Below are 13,752 nucleotides of genomic sequence, written 5' to 3'. Positions count from 1 at the left end.
AATTTATGTCCATGTGTCTCAAGTCCTTTAGGTTCTATATTTCCCATGCTATTCTTGCCCCCCCCATCTATTTTCTATCTACTGTCTATGCTACTTATTTTCTGTACCTTCTCCCCCCATCTCCTCCTCCCACTCCCCTGTTGCTAACCCTCCTTGAGATCTTCATTTCTATGTTTCCACTCCTGATCTAGCTGTTCTTTTAGTTTGCTTTCGTTTTAGGTGTGGTTGTTAATAACTGTGAGCTTGTTGTTCTTTCACTGTTCATGTTTCTTTAACTTCTTTTTCTTAGGTAAGTCCCTTTAACATTTCATATAATAAGGGCTTGGTGATGATGAACTCCTTGAATTTGATCTTATCTGAGAAGCACCTTATCTGTCCTTCCATTCTAAATGAAAGTTTTGCTGGATAGAGCAATCTTGGTTGTAGGTCTTTAGATTTCATGACTTGGAATATTTCTTTCCAGCCCCTTCTTGCCTGTAAGGTCTCTTTTGAGAAATCTGCTGACAGTCTGATGGGGACTCCTTTGTAGGTGATTGTCCCCTTGGCTCTTGCTGCTTCTAGGATTCTCTCCTTCATTTTAATTTTGGCTAATGTAATTATGATGTGCCTTGGTGTGTTTCTTCTTGAGTCCAACTTTTTTGGTACTCTCTGAGCTTCTTGGATTTCTTGGAAGTCTATTTCCTTTGCCAGATTGGGGAAATTTTCTTTTATTATTTGTTCAAATAATTTTTCCACTGGTGGTTGTGTCTTTCCCCCTTCTGGTACCCCTATAATTCGGATATTGGAGCGTTTAAAGATGTCCTGGAGGTTCCTAAGACTCTCCTCATTTCTTTGAATTCTTGCTCCTTGACTCTTTTCTGTTTGGCCATTATTTGCTTTCTTCTGGGCCACTTCATTGATTTGAGTCCCAGTTTCCTTTTCATCTCTATGGGTTTTCTGTGGAATTCCATTCATTTCCCTTAGTTTAGCCTTCATATGTTTCTCTAATTTGTGGCTATAATCAACCAGATCTGTTAGGAACCTGATGACCAGTGTTTTAAACTGTGCGTCTGAGAGTTTTGCTATTTCTTCGTCGCTTAGATTTATCTGTGGGGCTTTGAGGTCTTCCTGCGACATTTTTGGTCTGTTCTGGCCCTTTAAATGTGAGAAGCGGCGCCTTGGACTCCCAGGTCGCTGGGTTGTGACGCTGTATGTGGGGGCGTGGTCAGAGTGGGGATATGGCGGCGCCCTCTACTGCCGCAAGCCACGGGGACCGCCGGGCCTGGTCCAATCGCCCACTCCCTCGCCTGTCCGCTCGCCCACAGATAGGCAACCGCAGTCAACACGCAGCACCACCTCCCCACTGTCTCCTCAGCAGTCGCTTACCCGGTGGGTTGCTCGGTCGCTCACTAGGTCCAATCCTGGGTTTGGAACCCATGCGTCTGGATTCGCGCGTCTGGATTCCGCGCCTGGGTCCGTCCGACCGGAGTCCTGTGCAACCCCTCAGGAGATGCCGGTTTCGCCCCTTACCGGTCGGGCTGAAGAATTTGTTGTTACCGGACTTCCGAAAAGTTCAATTTTCCGTGTTCTGGTTGTGTTTTCTGATGCTAATATTTAGTTGTCCCTAAACTTGGTTGTGTGAGAAGGCACGGCACATCCACCTATACCTCCATCTTGGCGGAAGTCCCCCATATTTTTAATTTAAGCTTTCTCTTTAAGCATTGAGCATAGTTGTGCTATATTTCCTTATCTGTTCTTTGAACTCTCTTTCTGTCATCTGCTGTTTTGCCATTTCTCATTGTTTCCAGGTATGTACATGCTTGCGTTAAAGTAGAAATTCTTCAGAGACGATTTGCATTTGCTTTCGTAACTTACCTGAGGAAGCTACAGAACTCTGACCTCTGTAATCACAGAGGTAGTGTGAATTTGGATCGGAACCCTCTATGAAAATGAGCTGATGGTTCTGAATTCTTGGGAGAGAATTTTTTCAGAGAGACAACTGCTCGTTGTCGCCTTCTGCCTGGTGGGATTTATTTTGCATTCACTAATCTTTAGAGTCCTAGCCTCCCTTATTGGTGAGGTTGCCTGTTAGATTCTCTGCCTTCGATGACCACAGGTTTTATCTCTTATTTACAAGGTCTGACAGCAGATTCTCCTCTGGTGGCAAAAGCAGCTTATCTCACAGGGTCCCTGACTTCTTTCTGTTTGGGGGCTTTGTGACTTCCTTGCTTTTGTGCTATCTCGCTGATGCATTTATCCAGCATACAGCAAAGACTGCGTCCAGCATTTGAATTGTTTTAGTCAGAAGGGTCCTTTATGATACCTAATCGATTACTATTTTGCTGGAACCAGAAGTTCCCCAAACAGTCTTCCAGGTCCTTCTTTCATCACTCTGGGTCTAGTGATCTCTTCGTTTTGAAAACTTTGATAATACTTAGCATCCCATAAAACATCTGTAGCAAACTCTAGTTCCCATAGGCTGGATGCTGTGAAGTAGACATAGCCTTTGCAGTCCAACAGACTAGAGTTGTGTCTTGATTCTGCTATTAATTATGCCTTGGGATTTTTTTTTTCTCTTTTTGAAAAAGAGGAAAAAGCATGGCTGCAGCAAACAAGGAATGAATTAAACTCTGGAAATTGAACTGTGAGAGCAGCAAACCCCAACCACTACACCATCACGAGGTAATTGTGGCCTTGGAAACATCATCTCACTGGCTTTTAGTTTCCTCACCTGTGAAATGAGGGCGGCAGTCCCTTCCTTGCTCTCATGATGGTCCAATGAAACGGGCTCTGCCCCACCATGTGCTGGGTCCGAAATCCAGAGAACAAATAGGGCCACAGACTATAAGTCTAAATGTACAGATGTTATTAATGGTGTTGGCAAACAGATGAAGCTAGCAAATAGTTATATGGAACAGCCTAGTTCTCCCTTGACAATATCTCCTCATAATGACAAAAAACAATGTGTAAAGCTCTGATTTTATATAATTAAAGTCAGCAAAATACCAAAGATAACGAAATTCAATTATTATTGCACATCTGGATGTTGTAATGATGGGTTAGTGATGTTTGGATGAGTAATAAAATAAAAATATGCATAATTTATAAATTATTACATGTTTATTCCATAGTTTACTTCTCTTGCAAAATTATGAGTTAATTGTTTAATGAACCTTATCACATAATTTGTGTTTTATTAACACTGATACCACATCACACCACTATTCTTGAGTCATTGTTTTTTTTTAATTACTTTCATTTGGAAGAAATTTCTGCCAAGTTTCAGGTCAGTTCTGCTGAGGTAGAACTGGAATTATCAAAAAATATTCTTTAAAAAATTTTTTTATTTATATATTTTTAGAGAGAGGGGAATGGAAGGAGAAAGAGAGGGGAGGAAACATCAATCTGTGGTAGCCTCTTCCACGCCCCCTACTGAGGACCTGGCCTGCAACCCAGGCATGTGCCCTAATGGGGAATCGAACCTCGATACTCTGGTTCGCAGGCCCGCGTCAAAAAATATTCTTAAAGCCATATTTAGAATCAGAAGTGAACTATAAATTTTACATATCAACCTTAAATATTATAATGCATAATTGTCATTTAGAAAAAAATTAAGTATTTTAATTTCACATGACTCACTACTTTTATATAGCTGTTTTTACTCTCAAAACATCTAGATCCATAGAGTACTGATTTAATTTTGTTTTTCAAGAAAAAAATTATTTTAAAAATTGAAAATAGCATTATTTTTCTAGTGAAAAATATACCTCAATTTATAATAATCAGTGTAGAAGTTAATTTCAGGATTATTTGTATGAGTATTTCAGTTCATAGTTTATAGAAAGTTTTGTTTCTTTTTTCAAATTTAATTTTAGCTGAATGTCATTTATGTTGCATATTTCACATGTGACTCCTTTGGTTTAGAAAAGTCCTGTATGCATTTAAAACAATAAATATGTATTTTTAATTCTTCTAAAAATGAAGTAGCCAAACCTAGGGGTTTTTTTGTAGGCTTTTGCTAACAACATCTAATAATAAATGTCTGTGAAGAGCTCAGATTCAAAATTAACATAAATTTCCACCAAGATGCAATTTTCTCTATATTTAAGGGCCTATTAGTTCACTGATTCTGCTACTCATCTTATACCTTGTCTAAATTAAATCTAAGTGTTTAGTGGCATTTATTTGGTGTTTCCATTGTGTGACTAAGAATAGCTTATGGTCAAATTTGTTATGGGTTTCAACAAGACGTCCCACGTTAGAGAAGGTCCAGAGAATGCCCTACATAACCCTCGGGTTGTTCCAAAGGAAGTCATCGATTTTCCTAGTAAGGAATTGGAAGTGTGTGCTGCCATTTCCAGCTCTAAGATTGCTTTGGGATTTTTGGCCACATTCTGACCTTGTGTTAATTACAATGAACTTGGTGGCTTAAAAAAGAAGGTAAGTTTATTATGAATCTCATTAGACTAAAGTCAAGGTGAAGGAGGTTCTGGGGGAGAATCTGTTTCCTTCCTTTTCCAGTTTCCAGAGACCACCTGCATTCCACAGCTCCCGGCCCCTTCCTCTGTAAAGCCAGCAGTGCTGCCTGTCTGGTCACACTGCCCTCCCGTGGTCACACTGCCCTACCGTGGTCACACTGCCCTCTGCCTCTCCTCTTCCATCTCCTTCCCCTTGTAAGGACCCTTGTGATTAACTGGGTGCACCTGAAGACCACAGATGCTATTCCTATTTTAAGGTTAGCTAGATTAGCGACGTTAAATCCACCTGAGACCCTAATTCTGCCACGCCGTGTAATCTAACGTAATCACAGATTCTGGCAATTAAAACATGAACATCTTTAGGGGCCATTTCTCTGCCTACCACAGTCTTTCTAATCATACTGCTACCAGAAGCTTGCCCATGGCGGATTTTTAAATCAATGCCTATAATTGAAAATCATTTTCCTGGTTCTTAAATCAAAGACTTAGCTCTTACAACAAATGTAAAACGGGTGGAACGCTCCATTTTTTCCACTTCCTCACGTTCATCTTCTGTACGTCAGCCCTGTGTGGTGCAGTCTTTCATTCAGTGGGACTCCTCTCCCAGACACCCCTGTCTGAACTAGTAATACTTACTTTTTAAAGATACTTTGTATCTTTTTTTCTCACTTTATCCTTTAGATCCTCTATCCTGGATAGTTATAATTTGTTTCATTACTTTTTATCCTTATATGTTTGGCCTAAGGAAATTTACCACCATCTTTTATAAACACTGTGTTGCATGTACAAAAAGCATCCCTAATCGACATCAGACAGTTATTTTATAAAGAATATCACACCCGTGTTCAAAGTTAGCATTTACCCAGGATGGCTTTCTCCCAACAGTGGTCATCTATTCAACACACAGGGTCTGGCACAAACAATGCTCCTTTTTATCACAAAATCTTAAGCATGTAGTTCTATAACATAACAATATCACACTCAAGCACACCATATGACATTTTAGGTGAAATATCCAAATTAAAACTATAAATCATTACACCCATATTATTGCCCTACCAACCACGTGCAAGCAGGCGTCACTTCTGCTGGACCCTGTATTTACAGTTCAAGTAATTGCATATGAGTTGTGTATACGTGATGTTTAATTGAGAACCTAAGCATTCTCTCTAGCCAGGACCAAGTATGGTCCTGCATGAGACAGTGCTTAGCATCCAACCCCATGTCTGTCACACTGCAGGCACTCACTAAATGACAGGTTAAAACTGTTGGTGGCCGTTCATGCCCTGCCTTCTTCCCTCCCCATTCTCTCCTAGTCTTCTGCCCACAATGGTCCATGAGACTCCCCGCTGGTCTGTATCCCCTGGCCTGGCTTTTCATGCCCATGTTTCAGAGTTCATCTCATCCCTCTTATCTAAAGGGAACCTCCTCTGTTGTGATGAACTGGATTCCAGGCAGGGAGGTGGCAGCAGGATGCTGAGGCGGGAGCCTGGGCTGTGAAGCTGGAGGCAGCTGCAGTAACAGCGTGCCCAGAGAGCTTGTTAGAAATGCAGGCTCTCACCGCAGCCCCACCCAATTGCAGTAAGACCCTGAGGTGAACTACAGGTACCTGCAGAAGAAAGTTTAGATGCACTGGCTAAGGGACTTTGTCACCCAGCCTTACCACTTTTGTGTTAGTCTGCTTGGATTGCCATAACAAAGCACCACAGACTGGCTGGCTCAAACCACAGAAGTTTATTTTCTCACATTCTGGAGGCTGGAAGTCCAAGGCCAAGATGCCAACATGGTTGGTTCTCCTGAAGGCAACTTCTTGGCTCGCAGATGGTCACCTTCTTACTGCTTCTTTGTGTGGTCACCCCTCTGTTCGCACACACCCCGTATGTCCCCATGTGTCCGAATTTCCCCTTCCTGTAAGGGACACTGGTCAGATTGGAGTAGCCCCTCCACCCCTGCACCCATTGGTCTTGATTTAACTTAATCATGACTTTACAGACCCTATCTCCAAACACGGTTACATTCTAAAGTACTAGGTATGAGGGCTTCAACATATGAACTTTGTGGGAGACACAGTTCAGCCCATAACACCGCGTTAATGAAGAAGAAATGGAGGCTCAGAGACGTATGTGCCAGTCCAAAATTACCTGGAGGCCAAGAGGTGAGAGCTTCACTGCATCTCCGACTGCGCCTGTGTGAGCAGCAGCAACCATAGTGTGAGAGGCTGGGCGGGTGGAGTCTGGAGTTTACATTTAAGTTTGAGCTGTGCTCCCACTATTTCTGGGATCTTGGATACTTGCTTTAACCTTTTCAGACCTTAGTTCCCTTTTCTGTGAAATGGGGACAATAGAAGGCTCTCCCTCACAGGCTCATGGGGATGCTGTGAGGTCTGGACGGGAAGTGCAGGCGTCCGCACAGACGGCACCCACAGCCTCCGGACCCTGCTCTCCTCTCTCCGTCACCTGCTATCAAAATCCACTTATTTGCCACCAGCCCAAATGCCCAATTATTTTCCCCAGATGATTTGCAATTTAATAGCTAGAAAAACCAAGGGTTTAAAACTGTCACAGTGGAATGGCAGGCATCAGCTGGCAGGTCCACAGGGTCCTTTGCGGAAGGCAAGCCTGTGGCAGGCACTAAAAGGAAAACCTGCCGACGTGCCCCTCCAGCCCGTGCCTGGGGGTTCTCACTTCTAAATAATAGGCTGTGCACAATTTGATTTCATTTCACTGTAAATTGCCCAGCCTGCAACCAGGGATGCAAGGCAGAGTCCTACAAATCAATTCTGCTGTGCCAATAAGCTGGCGCCTGCTGACCTGGGGGTGCTTAGCAATGAGGCCCAGCCACAGAGCATTAAGGCAATGATTGCAATTTGCCTTTTGGGGTCAAACTGGGTGTGAATACAAAATTGTTTTCAAATGTTTCGTTTGTTTAGATTTATGTAGTGCATGCTCTGCTAAGATCTCCTCTATGCAGAGTGCTTTGCTGAGGCTGGAGTGGGCAGATGGGGAGACCAAGTCCCCTTCCCTGGGCTCAGAGGGGTCAGCACTGGGTCGCGCCTGGCAATGTGGCCTAATGGATCATGGGGAGGGTGGGTAGGTCCCAAGGTCACTGATCTGGGACCGAGGAACAACTCCGTCTTTCATCTCCTCTTTACCCACCTGTGCTTTGGGGGGGCAGGGTTGCTTTAACTCCTGCCCCCATGGCAGGTTCATGTTGGCTTCCCACCCGTGTCCGGCATCAGGACAGCAGCTCGGAAGGCTCTTTGGTGTTGAGCTGTCCTCTCCAGGTCTGGGCCAGATTCTTAAGTGTGGTGTCCAGTTTGTGCATTTCCTGGCCCCTCTGTTCTCCTCTGACTTTTGACCATGTCAGCATCCTCTCTTGCCTCCGAAATCCAGGACCCACAGAGAAAGGACAGTGATCACACCTGAGTCACCCCAGACAAAATGTAGGTGGGCTCCCTCTCTGGCTCGTGCCCACCCGGGGCCCACCTGTGGTGCACTGCGTCCGGCTGTGCTGCAGCCCCACCTTGCTTCCTCCCTCTGTGCCACCACCCCACACCCTGTGTAGGACCCTCGTCGTGGGATCTCCTGCAACACAGGGTCTGCTAAACTCATTTGTGGGAAGAAGTGAATAGTAACAATTGCTCCTTTTGGGAGTCTTTGCATTTTAACAAGTGGCCAGTCCTTTAGTTAAAAAAACCTGTTTTTTAAGGAAGAAATAAAGAAACGTAAGAGGTAGAATGAAATATTCCACCTGTAGTTTCTACAGGAGGGCCTTCTGAGTACGCGCCAGCCCACACCATCCTCCTCTCGTGGATCGAAGGCCAAAGACCGTCGGCCCACTGGCCTCCTTGCCAGCAGCCCTGGTCAGGCGGGCAGCTGCAGGCCAGGGTCCCTGCTGTCCATTAGAGGAGCCTGTCCACTCTAAGCCAGGATGTCAGCAGAACTGAACCGTGCATCTGAAACTGGGACAAATAGCGTTAATCAGCTAAGACCCAAATCGAATTCAAACAGTATTCCTTCACTGAGCCATGAACCGGCTCCATTGCCCCGGAGGACCAGTTTAACCCAGAATTGAACTAAGTAAGAAGGGGGCCTACTGACCATCCAGCTGGCTAATGCCTCCCATTTCATGGCTGAGGACACTGAGGCCCTGGGGGGTGGGACCCAGCTCAAGGTCACGTGGCACCTTGGTGGCCCACATTTGACTCTTTACTCTAATAACCCCCTTCCGTCTCCTCTATTTCGAGTGACCTCTTGATGCAGAACCTCTTGGGTTGTGCTCTCTACTGTGTATCTTTGAGTCAGGTCCTCGCTCAGGCTAAGAAGTTGGTGACTCAAATGAGAGATGGGTGGCTCGGTCAGAATTCTCCCAGCCTGCCCTTCCTCCCACAGCCCTAGAAAGTCAAAGGGAAAGATTGAAAACTTACCGTGACCTGCTTTGTATTATGGTTACTGATGTTATCATTATTATTTGCATCGATTATCTACTCATTTTAAACTTACTTTCTGAAGGTTATAGCACCACTCATCTAGATCAGTGGTTCCTATGAGGGAGATTCCTAACCGGGGGAGATTTTACCTCCAGGGGACATCAGCAACATCTGGAGACATTTTTTGGTTGTCACAACTTGGGACGGGGCACAGTGTACGCTACTGTCATCTTTTTTTAAAAGCTTTTATTTATTGATTTTTAGAGACGGGGAAGAGAGAGTGGGGCAGAAACATTGATGTGAGAGAGGAACATTGATCGGTTGCCTCACGTATGCTCCCTGACCTGCAGCCAAACCTGCAGCCCAGGCCCGAGCCCTGACCAGAATCAAACAGGCGAACTTTCATTTCATGAGGTGATGCTCCGACTGAGTCACACCGGTCAGGGCCTGGCGTCTTTGAGGGAGAGACGTGGGCACTACTAAACAATACCTTGGACAGCCCCCACAACAAAGAATTATCTGGCCAAAAAGGTCAACGGTGTCCAGACTGAGAACCTCTGACCCAAATCAACACAAAGGGGGTGACCTACCAGCCCCGCCACCTCAGCCAGCGATACCCTCCACTCTTCCGTTGCCCCCGAGCTCTGCCCCACCACACGCACTGACATTTCTACAGTTCTTATCCTTGTGTCTGGAATACAGTTCACATTCTACTTCTCTTCACTTAACACTGCATCCTGAGCTCTTGTCCCTCTTGCCTCGTTGTCTTCACAATGACGACTTTTGATGGCTGTAATGCTGTTCTTCAGGCGGGTTGACAGCCCATATTTTACCTGACAGTCCAAGTGTCTCATGGGGACTCGGTTACTGAGAGACTTGCCAGGTGGGCTGGGTTGGGTGGGGGCGGCTTGGATGGGCCTGCAGTGGCCAGCCCTCTCTTCTGCCTCCACCCAGGCTGATGCCATCATAGTCTTCATCATCAAAAGGCCTTTATGAAGCGCCTTGGTGAATGTATTCAAGGGGATCTTCTGCAGAGATCTTCCCACCAGCCCCTGACATCCGGGGCATGTAGCTCAGGCTGCACACATGTCGGCCAGCCACAAGGGCATCGCGGGACCAGGCTGCGGGCCCCAGGCAGAGGGTGCCAAAGCAGACTCTTAAGCAACATTCATGACAAGAGTAAGTGTGTCTGAGAATGGAACACAGGCTAGATTCCCAAAGGGAGCCAGAGCCTTCAGTTCTCCCCTCCAGCTGGCTGTAGGCTTCTTGAAGGTCATGGGATTTTAGGAGCTGTGGTCGGGTGGGCACTCTGACAGGGGTCAAGTGTTCCAGGCTCAAGTGTTCAAGTGCACAGCCTGAGGAAAAACCAGATGCTGCCAGAGATGTCCCTCCTGAGACCTGCCTGCCACCCTCTCTTCTTACCTCTGTGCCCCCTTTCCACCCCCTGCAGGTGTTCCATGAGCAGGGCATCCTCTTCGGCTACCGACATCCACAGAGTTCCGCCACAGCCTGTATCCTCAGCCTCTTCCAAATGACCAATGAGACCCTCAACATCTGGACTCACTTGCTGCCCTTCTGGTACCTTCCAGCCCCCTTGACCAGCTGTCTGATTCGGGAGCCCTGGAAACCAGGACCTCTTTAAAACACCGTGAGGGTTGGGAGGGTTGAGATGTTGTGTTGAGATTTGGGGGACTCCCACGTCCCCCAAATGTGTGGGTGTGGAGCTGGGCTGAGCTTTAGGTCATGGATTGTGGTAGGATTCGTGGGGCTCCTGGTGGCTCCTCAGTCTTCCCTGTTCCTCTGTTCTTGGGCCTGATTTGATCGCATCCCCTTCAGTTGCGAAGGTTTTTGGGGTCACCGAGAAGCATTGGGCACAGAGCTATGGGTGCCTGTAACCATTCTGGAAACCCAGCAGCTACAGGCAGTGGGCCAGGCACCACTTTAGTGGGGCAGCTAAAAACTAAGTCCTGGGACGCACCAACAGGAGCTGCAAGGAAGGCAAAGAGGGGAAGGACCTTGCTGAGCAAGGGGGCGGGGCCCCAAGGGCAGCTGGACACACCTTGTGCTGGTGCCTAACAGGGGGAGAGTGGAGATGAGGTCAGAGGCCGAGTCATCACACATCAGAGCTGGAAGGACCTCAGAGGTCATACTGGCTTGACTTCTCGGGCTTTGGGACAGCTGCACAGAGGCCATTTTATGGATGGGCCACAGGTGATTCGGGCTGTTTTAAAGATTGTGCTGCTAGCAGGGGTGCCCAGCCCGTGGTCCACGGGCCACATGCAGCCCAGGATGGCTATAAGTGTGGCCCAACACAAAACTGTAAATTTACAGAAAACATTCTGAGATTATTTTTGTGATTCTGTATTACAATGCACTTAATGTGTGGCCCAAGACAACTCTTCTCTTTCCAGTGTGGCCCAGAGACGCCAAAAGTTTGGACACCCTGTGTGCCGACCTGGACCATCCCCGTTTGTGGGGCCCAAGCCCCGTGGGCAAGTCCTGTGGGACGAGCCCTCAGCCGTCTGACAGCGGGGCACCCCCACGCTGCCAGGCCCCACCGAACAACACAGCGTAGCAGGAGGGCTCGGAAGGGCCGGGAGTCAGACACCCTGAGGAAGGGAGACTGGGGGACAGATCAAAGCATATGTTTTGAGAAACAGCAAATAGCTCAAGCTTTATTTCTGCTGGGACAAGAGGAAAAAGATCACCAGTACAGCCAGAGGATTTAACGATCCTCCTTGCGTTCCCGTGTGAGAAGCTCTGTGGTCTCTGCTGGGAGAGTTCGAGGGAAGGGGCCGGCTCTTTAGCAGTCTGTGGGAGTGGGCAGCTCCGGAGGCAGGACCCCCCGCACGGGTGACAGGTGAGGCAGACCTGATGCGGAAGTGTGCAGCACCACTGTGCAGCGATGGAGCCCAGAGACCCAGGCTCGGCTGAGACTCCGCCTGGGCCTCGGCCCCTCGGAAAAGTGACCGCCAAGTTAGCGGAGGAATGGTGTGGAAGAGAAGGGAGGAGAACGTCCCGTTGGCCTCCGGACTTCCAGGGCCCCACCTGGGGGGTTGCTTCTGATTGAGGAGCCTGCCTGTAAGGGGGACATAGACAAACCCCCGGGATGGTGACCAGGGCAGATGTGGCCCCCATGAGGAGGGGTTGAATGCACTGGGGTTATTTAGCGTGAAGTCCAAAGAGGTGGGGAGGCGTGTGGTGACTGACTTAAGATATTTGATGGGACTGTTTTCTACGGTCCGGTCTGGGAGTCTGGGAGCACTGGGGCAGACCAAATGGAGAGGGGCTCCAGGGAGACAGATGGCAGCTCAATGAAGAACTTTCTAACACTCAGAGCTGCCTTGGTAGGTGGTGAGCTCCCCATTCCTGGAAGCATGCAGTTTGAGGCTCGAGAATCACTTGACAAGAGAGTGTAAGAGGGATCTGTTATCAGAAGCAGGGAGAGAGGACTGGACTAAATAAAGGCCCTGTTTTTGCTCCTCCTACTTATTTCCAACCAGAAAAGGACCATACTCACCCTCCCTTGCTCATGGCATTTTACCAAGTGAGAACAAACACATAGGAACTGGCCGTCCCTGGGGAGTGAAAGGCAGAGGACAGTCAGGTGGAGAAGGTAAGAGGAGCCCCCAGCTGCAGGGACTGAGTGGCCCTGCTGTGTTCCAGGTTCTTCGTGTGGAGGTTTGTGACCGCACTGTATGTGACAGACGTCCAGAATGACAGCTACTCCTGGCCTCTGCTTGTGTACATGAGCACCAGCTGCGTGTACCCCCTCGTGTCCAGCTGTGCCCACACCTTCAGCTCCATGTCCAAGAATGCCCGACACATCTGCTACTTCCTGGACTACGGCGCTGTCAACCTCTTCAGCCTGGGTACGTGGGGTCTTGCTCTCCACTTTCTGCCGGGACTGAGCTGCCTGCCCCTTCTCCTGGGAGCTGGGGTCACCCTTGGGCTTCGATGGGCGTGCAGAAGAGTTGTGGGAACACAGTCCCCGTCAGGCTTCCCAATGAGCAGGCTTCCCAATGAACTTGTCCAAAGGTGTGCTGGCAATACTTAGCGACTGGTTCTCTGGGGACAGAGGCCCTGATCTGTGGTGTTTGCAGGCTTGTGGCATAAACACTCCCACAGGTCCACCACCGTGACGGCACTGAACACAGACCAGGTGGGGAGAGAGACGCAGCAGCTCACCAAGACCCAGTGATTCCACTATATTAACACGGTGATGGCCTAACTGAAGAGTTACTACTTTCGCTGCTATGATTTATTTAATCGTTTGTTTATGTCATTCCATTGTTAACAATGGCCGTGTCTAACAATGAGCTCACGGGTTCTCTGAAATGAGCCATCTGCTCTCACAGGCCGGCGTGAGCCGGCCACACACATCAGTGCTGGCCTCTCGCGTGCCTGGCAGGGAAGTGGGGCGCTCACAAACCCGTTTGTCCAGAGGCTTACGATGGTTAGTGATTTTCTCAAAGCGCCACCGGAACAGAGCGGAGAACCCAAAGTTAGTGTCCTACCATCTTATGTTTTCCTTTAAGAATGGCATGCCCGGCCTGTCGTCTCCTCCCTCCCTCTGGGGGCATCCGTCTGTCCCCTCACCTCCCAGTTCCAGCCTCTTCTCCCTCCTGACCCGCCCTAGGTATGAGAGCAAAGGCATTGTCTTCTCTTCCCCGGGAGGGGCTCCCATGAGGAGCCCACCTCTATCCCATTTCCTGTTCTCTTTCTTCACAAGTTACACACACATATGTATAGATACACACAAGCACATATACACACATATATGCATACAGACACATACCACGCATACACATATGCACACATGCAGTGCACATATATACATGCACATACACACAGCCTTTACTGCCT

General features: G+C 47.9%; 1 protein-coding gene across 2 annotated transcripts in view; it reads left to right on the top strand.

Annotated features, from left to right (window-relative positions):
• PAQR5 (progestin and adipoQ receptor family member 5) overlaps nucleotides 1-13,752 on the top strand; it is a 72,988-nt gene that overhangs the window by 39,282 nt on the left and 19,954 nt on the right. The window contains exons 1-3 of one of the 2 annotated variants that reach the window (XM_053670114.1): nucleotides 9,969-10,065; nucleotides 10,337-10,464; nucleotides 12,553-12,758. In XM_053670114.1, coding sequence (XP_053526089.1) covers nucleotides 10,057-10,065; nucleotides 10,337-10,464; nucleotides 12,553-12,758 — 343 coding nt within the window. In that variant the 5' untranslated portion in view covers nucleotides 9,969-10,056. Of the gene's footprint in view, nucleotides 1-9,968; nucleotides 10,066-10,336; nucleotides 10,465-12,552; nucleotides 12,759-13,752 lie in introns of those variants that run through there. The other variant, XM_053670113.1, reaches the window with a different exon arrangement.

This window comes from Artibeus jamaicensis, unplaced genomic scaffold (assembly GCF_021234435.1).
Source record: "Artibeus jamaicensis isolate MK-2021 breed Jamaican fruit bat unplaced genomic scaffold, CSHL_Jam_final contig_548, whole genome shotgun sequence".
In the NCBI taxonomy this organism is placed as follows: Eukaryota; Metazoa; Chordata; class Mammalia; order Chiroptera; family Phyllostomidae; genus Artibeus; species Artibeus jamaicensis.
This window is presented reverse-complemented; position numbering and strand designations above follow the sequence as displayed.